This window comes from Ranitomeya variabilis, chromosome 4, assembly GCF_051348905.1.
Source record: "Ranitomeya variabilis isolate aRanVar5 chromosome 4, aRanVar5.hap1, whole genome shotgun sequence".
Lineage (NCBI taxonomy): Eukaryota > Metazoa > Chordata > Amphibia > Anura > Dendrobatidae > Ranitomeya > Ranitomeya variabilis.
Window position 1 is genome coordinate 577,355,859 of NC_135235.1, and position 12,605 is coordinate 577,368,463.

Sequence of the window (12,605 nt, forward strand, 5' to 3'; positions counted from 1 at the left end):
AACTTTATGAGCACCAACTGCCATCTCCTATCTGTCTTTATTGAAAACAGATTTTACAGCTTTTGCCAGTGAACTAAAAGTAAAAAATCAATCCAGGACGAGAAAAAAGCAGATTTCTCTGAGAAGATGTATTATACCGTTGCTTATTTTCATGTGTACTATTGACTTATAAAATAAAAATTAAAACAACGATTACTCAGTGCTTTGGCCACTGTTGAGACCCTTCTTGTCCTCTCCCAGGCTCCGGACGGTTAAGGCTTTCAGTTCTCGCCGAGGATAGACTACAAATGAAATGGAGGGAGGCAGAAGGACTTAGCAATGGATACAAGGTCCTAGTTAAACCTCTGACAGGTGAGTTTATGAAGATTGATGGATCTTATCCCCTCATAATTTGTAATCGACAAGAGTAAAGCCTAGTCTTTTATTTCAGGGGACCCAGAGCAGGAGGTAATGCTGAAAACCAAGACCCCAAAAGTGACTGTAGGTGGCCTGGACCCTGGAAAAGAATATATACTGCAGATACATGTGATCCAGGGGGAGAACAACACTCTGATAGTCAAGAGGAGATTTATCAGTGAGTAATCTGCACAGGACTCAAGAATCATCACTGTCTATGAATACGTACAGCTCAAACAGTTTTCGAAAGGAATTGTACAAGACTAAAAAACATAGCTACTTTCTTCCAGAAACTGTTCCATAACTGTCCACAGATGTGGTATTGTATCTGCCTGGGCCCCTTCCCGACCTCCGCTGTACTATTACAGCGGAAGTCGGTACCCCCACTTTGTTGCGGGCTGCGGCGGTGAGCCCGCATCAAAGCCGGGACATGTCAGCTGTTTTGAACAGCTGACATGTGCCCGCAATAGCGACGGGTGAAATAGCGATCCACTCGCCACTATTAACTAGTTAAATGCTACTGTCAAATGCTGACAGCGGCATTTGACCGGCACTTCCGGCATTCGGGCCGGAAATGAGCACATCGCCGACTCCCATCACATGATCGGGGGTCAGCAATGCGTCGGCATAGCAACCAGAGGTCTCCTTGAGACCTCTATGGTTGTTGATGCCGGCTTGCTGTGAGAGCCACCCAGTGGTCGGTGCTCATAGCAAGCCTGTAATTCAGCTACGTAGGAGCAATCTGATGATCGCTGCTATGTAGCAGAGCCGATTAGGCTATGCCGGCTTCTAGCCTTCCATGGAGGCTATTGAAGCATGGCAAAAGTAAAAAAAAAGATTAAAAAAATATGAAAAAAATATAAAAGTTGAAATCACCCCCCTATTGCCCCATTCAAAATAAAACAATAAAAAAAAAATCAAACCTACACATATTTGGTATCGCCGACTTCAGAATCGCCCGATCTATCAATAAAAAAGCATTAACCTGATTGCTAAACAGCGTAGCGAGAAAAAAATTTGAAACGCCAGAATTATGTTTTTTTTGGTCCTTCATGACCCAGCCTATTTTGACCTTAATTACCTGGCCATTTTTTGCAATTCTGGCCAGTGTCCCTATGAGGTAATAACTCAAGAATGCTTCAACGGGTCCTAGTGATTCTGAGATCGTTTTTTTCGTGACATATTGGGCTTTGTGTTAGTGGTAAATTTAGGTCAATAATTTTTGCATTTATTTGTGAAAAACACGGAAACTTGGCGAAAATTTTGAAAATTTCGCAATTTTCAAATTTTGAATAGTTAATAAATAACATTACTCACATGTCTACATCAGCACAATTTTGGAAACAAAATATTTTTGCTAGGAAGTTATAAGGGTTAAAATTTGACCAGCGATTTCTCATTTTTACAACAACATTTACAAAACCATTTTTTTCAGGGACCATCTCACATTTGAAGTCAGTTTGAGGGGTCTATATGGCTGAAAATACCCAAAAGTGACACCATTCTAAAAACTACATCCCTCAAGGTGCTCAAAATCACATTCAAGAAGTTTATTAACCCTTCAGGTGTTTCACAACAGCAGAAACAACATGGAAGGAAAAAATTAACATTTAACTTTTTAGTCACAAAAATGAACTTTTCGCAACAATTTTTTTATTTTCCCAAGAGTGAAAGGAGAAACTGGACCCCGAAACATGTCACTGTGCATCGGTCAACTATACAACGCACTGTGTTTTTTTGCCGCCCTACATAACGCCTTTTTGTATTACCAAACAACTCAATATTGGTTTCATGAGTCCACAGGACCTTCTTCCAAAAAGAAATTGGCTTCTCCAAATGTGCTTTTGCATACCTCAGCTGACTCTGTTTGTGGCGTGCTTGCAGAAACGGCTTCTTTCGCATCACTCTCCCATACAGCTTCTCCTTGTGCAAAGTGCGTTGTATTGTTGACCGATGCACAGTGACACCATCTGCAGCAAGTTGATGCTGCAGATCTCTGGAGGTGGCCTGAGGATTGTCCTTGACTGATCTCACCATTCTTCTTCTCTGCCTTTCTGATGTTTTTCTTGGCCTGCCACTTCTGACCTTAACAAGAACTGTACCTGTGTTCTTCCATTTCCTTACTATGTTCCTCACAGTGGAAATTGACAGGTTAAACCTCTGAGACAGCTTTTTGTATCCTTCCCCTGAACAACTATGTTGAATAATCTTTGTTTTCAGATCATTTGACAGTTGTTTTGAGGAGCCCATGATGCCACTCCTCAGAGGAGATGCAAACAGGAGAACAACTTGCAAGTGGCCACTTTAAGTAGCTTTTCTCATGATTGCATACACCTAGCTATGAAGTTCAAAGCTCAATGAGGTTACAAAACCAAAAAAAAGTGCTTTAGTAAGTCAGTAAAAAGTAGGTAGGAGTATTTAAAACAAGAAAATGATAAGGGTGCCCATACTTATGCACCAGTCAACTTTTGTTTGAATGCAGATTGCATATTTTCTGTTAGTACAATAAACCTCATTTCAAGGCAGAAACATTACTGTGTCCAACAGTTATTAGATATATGAAACTGAAATAGCTGTTGCAAAAAAAACAATTTTTATAAAACATTAAGCTTAAGATTAATAGGGGTGCCCAAACTTTTTCATATGACTGTAAGGGGGTAAACCACTGTTTGGGCACATGGCAGAGCTCGGAAGGGAAGTAGTGATATTTTGGAATGCAGACTTTGATGGAATGTTCTGCGGGCATCATGTTACGTTTGCAGAGCCCCTGATGTGCCTAAACAGTAGAAACCCCCCTACAATTGACCCCATTTTGGAAACTAGAGCCCCCAAGGAACTTATCTAGATGTGTGGTGAGCACTTTGAACCCCAAAGTGCTTCACAGAAGTTTATAATGCAGAGCCGTGAAAATAAAAAATCATTTTTCTTCCCTCAAAAATTATTTTTTAGCCCACAATTTTTTATTTTCACAAGGGTAACAGGAGAAATTGGACCCCATATGTTGTTGTCCAGTTTGTCCTGAGTACGCTGATACCTCATATGTGGGGGTAAACTACTGTTTAGGCACACGTCGGGGTTCGGAAGGGAAGTAGTGACATTTTGAAATGCAGACTTTGATGGAATGGTCTCTGAGTGTCACGTTGCGTTTGCAGAGCCCCTGATGTACCTAAACAGTAGAAACTCACCACAAGTGGCCCCATTTTGGAAACTAGACCCCCCAAGGAACTTATCTAGATGTGTGGTGAACACTTTGAACCCCCAAGTGCTTCACAGAATTTTATAACGCAGAGCCGTGAAAATAAAAAATCTTTTTTTTTTGCACAAAAATAATTTTTCAGCCCCCATTTTTTTATTTTTCCAAAGGTAACAGGAGAAATTAGACCCCCAAAGTTGTACAATTTTTCCTGAATACGCTTATGCCCCATATGTTTGGGTAAACCACTATTTGGGCGCACGTCGGGGCTCGGAAGGGAGGGAGCACCATTTGACTTTTTGAATGCAAGATTGGCTGGAACCAATGGTGGCGCCATGTCGCGATTAGAGACCCCCTGATCTGCCTAAACAGTGGAAACCCCTCAATTCTAACTCCAACACTAACCCCAACACAACCCTAACCCTAATCCCAACTCTAACCATAACTGTAATCACAACCCTAACCCCAACACACCCCTAACTACAACCCTAACCCCAACACACTCCCAACCCTAGTCCCAACCCTAACCATAACCCTAACCACAAGCCTAACCTAACCTCAACACACCCTAACCTTAATCTTAACCCTAATTCCAACCCTAACCCTAATTCCAACCCTAACTCTAGTTCCAACCCTAACCCTAAGGCTATGTGCCCACATTGCGGATTCGTGTGCAGATTTTTTTTTAAATCTACAGATAAAACGCACTACGTTTTACTTGCGGATTTACCATGGATTTCCAGTGTTTTTTGTGCGGATTTCACCTGCGGATTCCTATTGAGAAACAGGTGTAAAACGCTGCAGAATCCGCACAAAGAATTGACATGCTGCGAAAAATACAACACAGCGTTTCTGCACAGTATTTTCCGCACCATGGGCACAGTGGATTTGGTTTTCCATAGGTTTACATGGTACTGTAAACGTGATGGAAAACTGCCACGAATCCGCAGCGGTAAATCTGCAGCGGCCAATCCGCACCGTGTGCACATAGCCTAATTCTAACCTTAATTCTAACCCTAACTCTAATTCTAACCCTAATTGCAACCCTAACCCTAACTGCAACCCTAACCCTAATGGAAAAATAAAAATAAATATATTTTATTTATTTCATTATTTTCCCTACCTATGGGGGTGATAAGGGGGGGCTTTATTTACTATTATTTTGATCACTGTGATAGGTTCTATCACAAAGATCAAAATGTGCCTGGAATGAATCTGCCCGCCATTTTGGAAGATGGCGGCGCCCATCGCTCAAGACGAACGGACACTGGGAGGGACACCGGGACTCAGTAAGTATGGGGGGGTCGGATTGGACAGCGGGGGGGGCGGAGGGGAGGCCAGGGGCAGGCGGAGGGGAGAGGAGGGCAGCGGAGGACAGAACGGAGGGGAGGAAACATTGACAGCAGCGGCAGATTGCCGCTGTCAGTCAGTGGCAGATCGGGGTCTCCAGCCGTGGCCGATGATATTGCAGCATCGGCCATGGCTGGATTGTAATATTTCACCAAGTTTTATAGGTGAAATATTATAAATTGCTCTGATTGGCTGTTTCACTTTCAACAGCCAATCAGAGCGATCGTAGCCACGTGGGGGCAAAGCCACCCCCCTGGACTGAAGTACCACTCCCCCTGTCCCTGTAGGTCGGGTGAAATTTTAGTTAACCCTTTCACCCGATCTGCAGGAACACGATCCTGCCATGACGCCACATAGGCGTCACAGGTCGGATTGGCACCGACTTTCATGACGCCTACGTGGCGTCACATGTCGGGAAGGGGTTAAAATGCAATAACGGGCAATCAAAAGAACGTATCTGCACCAAAATGGTATCATTAAAAACTCAGCTCGGCATGCAAAAATTAAGCCCTCACTCGACCCGAGATTTCGAAAAATGGAGACGCTACAGATATTGGAAATTGGCACAATTTTTTTTTCTTTTTACCAAAGTTTGGAATTTTTTTTTTACCACTTAGATAAAACGAAACCTAGACATGTTTGGTGTCTATGAATTCGTAATGACCTGGAAAATGAAAATGGCAGCTCAGTTTTAGCATTTAGCAAACCTAGCAAAAAAAACAAGCAAAAAACAAGTGTAGGATTGCACTTTTTTTGCAATTTCACCACACTTGGAATTTTTTTCCCGTTTTCTAGTACACGACATGCTAAAACCAATGATGTCGTTTAAAAGTTCAACTTGTCCCACAAAAACCAAGCCCTCACATGGCCATATTGACGGAAAAATAAAAAAGTTATTGCTCTGGGAAGGAGGGGAGCGAAAAACGAGAATGTCAAAACGGAAAAAGGCAAGGTCTTGAAGGAGTTAAAGTGAAAGGAATTGAGCTGCAATAGCAAATATAACCTGTTGACAGGTGTGGCACTGTTTTGTAAAGTAAGATGCCAGATTTTCAAATTCTGTCCAAGAAATAAATCTTCAGTGATTAAGATGATTTGCAGAAAGTTGTTAGGTGTTTTTGAGAAAAATATTAAAAGTTGAGAGTCCTCAGTAATTTTTACTTTTTAATGGCTGACTGAAAAGATGGTAACAAATACCAAGCTATTTCTGCATTATAATGAAATCTTACTACTTGTTACCATCCTTTCAGATAGCCAGTAAAAGGTGTCACCCAATGAGGACTATTAATTTTTAATATTTTTGTATCGGCTAACTCGGTACAAAGATGTTTCGTGTTACAGACTCTGAGGAATGTTCAGGAACAAGGCTAGCTCAGGGTTCAAAGTTTAAATAGTTTAGATTTATGAGAAATGTCAGAACTGATCCTGGTGCTCTGTCCATTATCTGATGTAGTAGACGATTTGAAAGCTCAAGTCAAGAATGAGAAAAAAAAACCTGAAGTAACAACTCTGAAGACTCCTGAGATGAACATCCCTCCACCCGTAGAGAGCAGCACATCTGCGACAGGTCTGGGAAGTGGAGGGGTGTCAAAAAACAGGCTTCTTCATTTACCTCTCTTCTATATGATCCTCTTTTTTCATTTCCTCTCCTGTTATATCTCCCCTCCACAGTTTGTTCTACAATCTCCTTTCCTTCTTTTTCGTACTCTTCCCCTCTTTTTTTCCTCTTTATTTATTTATTTTTTTTCTCTGACCTCTTCTCTCCTAGTCTCTCTCCTGTCTTTTCCTTTCCTCTCCTTTTCTCTCTTTTATTCTCTATCCTTCATTTTCTCTGCTCTCCTTCTGCCTTTTTTTCTCACTTGCCTATCTTCTCTCCTTTTACTCTATTCTTATTTCTTCTCTTTGTTCTTTATCTTTCTTATCTCTTCACTTTTCTCTGTCCTCCTCTCTTCTTGTGTCTCTACTGTATTTTTCTTTCCTCTTTTCTTGTCCTCTATTTTTCCTTCTTTTCTTCTGTTTACTATATTTTCTCCACTCATTTATTTTCTTTTCCTTTGCTCATCTCGTCTTATTCCTCTCCAATTCTCTATTTTCCTCTACTTTCATTTCCTCTCTCCCATTATCTCATATTTCTTATCTTGGCTTTTTTTGTCTTTGTTTCTCTGTCCTCCATTTCTTTTTTTGTCCTTTTCTTTCTTTCTTTCTTTCTTTCTTTCTTTCTTTCTTTCTTTCTTTCTTTCTTTCTTTCTTTCTTTCTTTCTTTCTTACTAAACCCATTGACTTGTTTCTGCTTCTTCACTTTTACACATTCCTTTATCTTATCTCTTCCCATTCTTTTCTTTCATTTCCCTAGCCAACTGACATTGGGTGGCTTTAGCCCCACATCTATATGTTGTCTACGAGTCCAACTTTATTTCTCTTTGTAGAGAGAGCAACCATCAGTGACCTTCTGGTCACCCAAAGTACCAAAACACAGGGTACCGACATAAAGAGATCTAACCCTCTGAGTACGACCATGGTTCCCAAACCTACTCAGAAGATTTCCTCCAAGATGGAAAGAGAAGTTTCTGCAACACTAGGTGCTCCACGAAGAGGTGATAAAGGCCTTCATAGCCTGACAGTCAATCAGAGGTCATTACTTTTCCTGAATGAATTGTCCTCTTCTCTCTCTTCAGCATCAATGCACAACTGTGACACAACCCTCGAGTGGGACATCGTTTTACTGGTGGACAGTTCTTGGAGTGTAGGACGTACAAACTTCAGACTTGTGAAAAACTTCCTGTGGGGAATACTCAGCCCTCTCCACATTTCAAGAGACAAGATTCGAATTGGTACTGTGACTTTTATGTGACTCTATGGGGTTAAAAGAATCACTTAAAAATGGGAGAATGGTGACCAAGTACTTGGGGACAATAACTGGTGAAAAATAGGTATTGATATATAGGTAGGGAGTAGAGAAGAAGTTGAAGATCCAGGGTATGTAAGAGAGTGGTACAAAACTTAAAAGGAAAGATTTTGGGGGAAAAAAATTGTTGGCAAAGATGATGTGGGACCATTGTTTTTTTTATGGAGGATTTTGTGGGACCCATAATACTATATGAGGGCTATGTAAAGCCCTTTATTCTGTTTGAAGCACTATGTGGGGCCATTATTCTATATAGAGGACTATGTAGGGCCCATGATACTGTATGGAGGACTATGTAGGGCCATTATTCTGTATGGAGTACTATGTGTGGCACATTATTCTATATGGAGGACTATGAGGGGCACATTATTCTGTATAGGGGACTATGTAGGGCCCAAAATACTGCATGGAGGGCTCTGTGGGGCCAATTATTCTGTATGGAGAACTATGTGGGGCAGATTATACCGTATGGAGGACTATGTGGGACCCATTATAGAGTATGGAGGTCTACGTTGGACCCATTATTCAGTGTATAGGACTATGTGGGGCCCATTATTGAGTATATAGGACTATGTTGGGCCGTTATTCTGTATGGAAGACTTTGAGGGGCCCATTATACAGAATGAAGGACTCTGTGGTGCCTATCTGTATTAAGAACTATGTGGGGCCAATAATACTGTAAGGAGGACTATGTGGGGCCATTATTCTGTATGGAGGACTATGCAGAGCCTATTATTCTATATGAAGTGCTGTGAGGGGCCCATTATTCTGTATGAAGGACTATGTGGGGCCATTATACTGTATAGAGGACTATGTGGGGCCCAGTAAACTATACTAATAACTATGTGGGACCATAATTCAGTATGAATAACTCTTTGGGGCCCCTCATTCTGTATGGAAACTTATGTGGGGCTTATTATACAGTATGGAAAACTATCTGGGGCTGATTATACAGTATGGAGGACTATGTGGGACTCATTATTCTGTATGGAGGACTATGTAGGACCCATAATACTGGAAGGAGGACTATGCAGGGCCATTATTCTGTATGGATGATTATATGAAGCCCATTATTATGTATGGTGACTATGCGGGGCCATTATTCTGTATTGTTGACTATGTGAGGCCCATTATTATGTATGGAGGATTATGTCAGGCACATTATACTATATGGAGGACTATGTAGGGTCCATTATTCTTTATGGAGGTCTATGTGGGGCCCATTTTACATTGTGGAGGACTATGTGGTGGCATTATTTTGTATGGAGAATTATGTGGGACACATTATACTGTATGGAGGAGTATGTTGAGGCATTATTTTGTATGGAGGATTATGTGGGGAACATTATACTGTATAGAGGACTATGTGGGGCCCATTATTCTTTATTGAGGACTATATACTATATGGGTCCATTATACTGTGTGGAGGGCTGGGGAATAAAACTGTGTTGGGATCACCCTACATTGTGGGGGAGTTGATGGGGAGTACAGTACGGTCATCATACCATGCATGTGGAGGGTACTGTGGAGAAATACAAAGTAGAGGAATCATATTGTGTTTGGGGCAATGACAGGGCAATCTAGGGGCTTCAATAGTAGGAAAATTACTTTGTAAGGACTGTAAAGTTGTGAGATATGCTCTTCTGTGACCCCACCGAATATTAACTTCTTTTTTTTTTGGGGGGGGGGGGCAATTATAACTTCTGCTATGAGGCTCCATGATTTCTATGTATGCCCCTGCCCGCAAGGAAATACCCAATCCGGTTATGTGATCTGACTTTTAAGGTCTATTAATTAAAATGTACTTTGTCCGTGGGACAACCCCTTGTTTGTTTCTATATGAAAAAGATTTATCTTTATATTTGATAAGGAAAAACTTCCTCAATTGTAGACATTTTTTTTTATAAATAGCAAGAATGGGCTGCGACTTTGTTCAAGTTTTTCATTTTGTCCGTCTGTGTATTTGAGATTGACATCCCTCAATGCTTTGCAAAACTAATACAAATTCATCAGTGCTACTGTTCCTGATTCTGTCAGCACTCTGCTCTCCCCTATGTTCTCTCTATAGCAAATATAGCTGCAGGCAAGAGGTTATACACAGCTATACATAGTGTGGAGAGGGGAGAATGTATCTACAGTCTCAGAAGCAAAACTTGTCTGTAGAAGAGGAGGAAGGAAAGCACATGAAGTTGAAATAAGTGCAGGATAGATGATGTGCTGATATATGATCTAATGGACATAGCAGCACCCAGGATACATACAGACTTCTCATCCACCCTATATTACTTTGAGAGACAATCGAACAAGAGAAACATCTGAAACTTGGATCAGACTGTAAACTACATATCAGGGTGTCTGAAACTGAATGAAGGAATGAATTGGACACAGATTTTGATATCTGGACAGTACTTAATATATGCACCAATGATTTACACGTAATTGTGACTTTCATCTTTAGGCCTTTCTCAGTACAGCAGAGAACCACAGACTGAGTGGGACCTGAATACATTTACCTCTAAAACCGAAGTCTTAGACGCCATAAAGAGAGTGAAATACAAAGGAGGGAACACTTTTACTGGTACGTAATGGATGATTTTTAGATTGCGCCAGGGTATCGGACTGTTATAACACGTATGTTTGGTGTATGAATAGGTATGGCTCTCATCCACGTGTTGGAGGAAAATCTCAGAGAGGCCTCTGGTGCCCGGCCCTCGGCAGGGAAGGTGTTATTCCTGGTAACAGATGGAAAGTCACAAGATGATGCAATTACAGTTTCTAAAAGTCTCAAACAATCAGGAATCTACATATTTGCTATTGGTAAGGATACATTAGAGGTGCCAGATCGTCAATTGTCGGTGTCATGTAATCATTAAAAAAGGCATCTGGACATTTTGGATTTGTAGGGGTTAAGAACGCAGATGAGTCTGAACTGAGAGAAATAGCTTCTGAGCCAACAGAGCTGACTCTACACATGGTCCCTGACTTCCCAATGCTTAGCTCCTTGGTGGGAGATGTGTCTCGAGCTCTCTGCATGAGACTGAAGATGAAGAGGAGGGAAGCAGATCTCGGTAAGATGTCTGGGAGGGGACTGGACCTTAGTAATTACTTTGCTTGACTTCTTAGTGATACTTGTCCTTCTGTGACAGGATCCTGGCATATTGCTGGACCACGTTCGGTTGACCCTCATCCCAGCCCTACACATCTAGTGGTCTCAGATGTAACCGCTAAGAGCATGCGGGTCTCCTGGACTCCTCCTCAGCAGCCTGTCAGGAAATTTCGTATCGTTTACTATCCATCCCGAGGAGGGACCCCTCAAGAGGTGGGTCCCCTTATTAACAGGGTTATCCTTTTCTTATTTTTCCAGAAACAGCGCCACACCTGTCAATGGATTGTGTCAGATATTGCATCTTTGCTCCATTAAAGTATATAAGGCTGAGCTGCAAAACCGCACACAACCTGTGGACAGATCAGGATCAAAACCACCCTAATACTTGTTAAATAATGGTACCAAATACCAGTACTTTGCAGTATAATACCACCATATAGTAGGACCTAATACCTGTTAACCTGTTAGGAAAGAGAAGATATGGACCTGTGTTCATAGAGAATAATTACAATTGTTCCCTATGAACAGGTCCATATCTTCTCTTTACCTAGAGCACCTTCTCTTGGTGGTATACCCCATACATTATGCTCTGTTGTAGGTCTTACCCTACCAACCTTATCCTATCATCCTATCATTGATTTCCAGGTAGTATTAGATGGAGACTCTTCCTCTGCCGTTCTGGTGAACTTGACGTCCCGTACGGACTACCTGGTGTCTGTGTTCCCCATATATGTCAGTGGTGTCGGAGCTGGACTTCGTGGAATCACATCAACCTGTGGGTTCCCAGTGAAAAAAACAAGTTGCTGATTTTATGCTTCTCATATCTTCTTTTCACTAAATGGGAGGGATCTAAAACAAGTCAGTGCAATATGCAAAGGAAGGCCAATTATATGTCTATAATTTATCTGTCCTTTCCAGCACCACTGAACTCTCCCCGCGCTCTCACTGTGGATCAAGTGACTGACTCATCCATGCGGTTACACTGGAAGCCATCGGAGGGCGCCATGCACTACCTAGTGACCTGCTCTACAGAGACTGATCAGGGCCTGGAGTTGACAGAGGTAACGCTGCTTCTCCCTTGTCTCCTTATTGTTCAACAGAACCAATATTTAATAACTGTTTGCATTGTAGAATAAGGTGGAAGACACAAAGTTCTCTCTGTCTGGGTTATGGCCGAGAACCCTGTATAGTGTGACTGTGGTGGCGGTGTCCGGGGATGAGTCCAGTGACCCTGTCACTATTCAGCAGAGGACAGGTACGTTGTGGTAGTAAATCTGATGACCTTGGTAATGATGCATTGATGTAATTACGTTCAGTGATGCAAGCAATCAATTTTCATAAGGATTAAAAGTGTCTTAATACTTCCCAAACAATGGTACCATAAACTATAAAAAATACCAGTGCCATACAATACTATATATATATATATATATATATATATATATATATATATATATATATAAAACTGCCAAAATAATGTAATAAGTGGCTTGTGAAAGTATTCACCCCCTTGGCTTTTTAAATGTTTTGTTACATTTACAATCTGTGTTTAAAAATTTTTGTAATCCAATTTATGTGTGATGCATCAGCACTAAATAGTCTAAGTTGGTGACGTGACGTGAGAAAAATATAGAAATAAAATAAATTTATGAGATAAA

At 41.2% G+C, this 12,605-nt stretch overlaps 1 protein-coding gene across 2 annotated transcripts in view; it reads left to right on the plus strand.

Moving 5' to 3' along the window:
• The window catches only part of COL20A1 (collagen type XX alpha 1 chain), a 222,022-nt gene that overhangs the window by 69,252 nt on the left and 140,165 nt on the right, over positions 1 to 12,605 (plus strand). For both annotated transcript variants that reach the window (XM_077252937.1, XM_077252938.1), the window contains exons 3-14: positions 241 to 351; positions 431 to 574; positions 6,390 to 6,503; positions 7,363 to 7,530; positions 7,612 to 7,767; positions 10,300 to 10,419; positions 10,494 to 10,658; positions 10,745 to 10,909; positions 10,988 to 11,160; positions 11,593 to 11,722; positions 11,866 to 12,008; positions 12,079 to 12,202. In XM_077252937.1, coding sequence (XP_077109052.1) covers positions 241 to 351; positions 431 to 574; positions 6,390 to 6,503; positions 7,363 to 7,530; positions 7,612 to 7,767; positions 10,300 to 10,419; positions 10,494 to 10,658; positions 10,745 to 10,909; positions 10,988 to 11,160; positions 11,593 to 11,722; positions 11,866 to 12,008; positions 12,079 to 12,202 — 1,713 coding nt within the window. The remainder of the gene's footprint in view (positions 1 to 240; positions 352 to 430; positions 575 to 6,389; positions 6,504 to 7,362; positions 7,531 to 7,611; positions 7,768 to 10,299; positions 10,420 to 10,493; positions 10,659 to 10,744; positions 10,910 to 10,987; positions 11,161 to 11,592; positions 11,723 to 11,865; positions 12,009 to 12,078; positions 12,203 to 12,605) is intronic.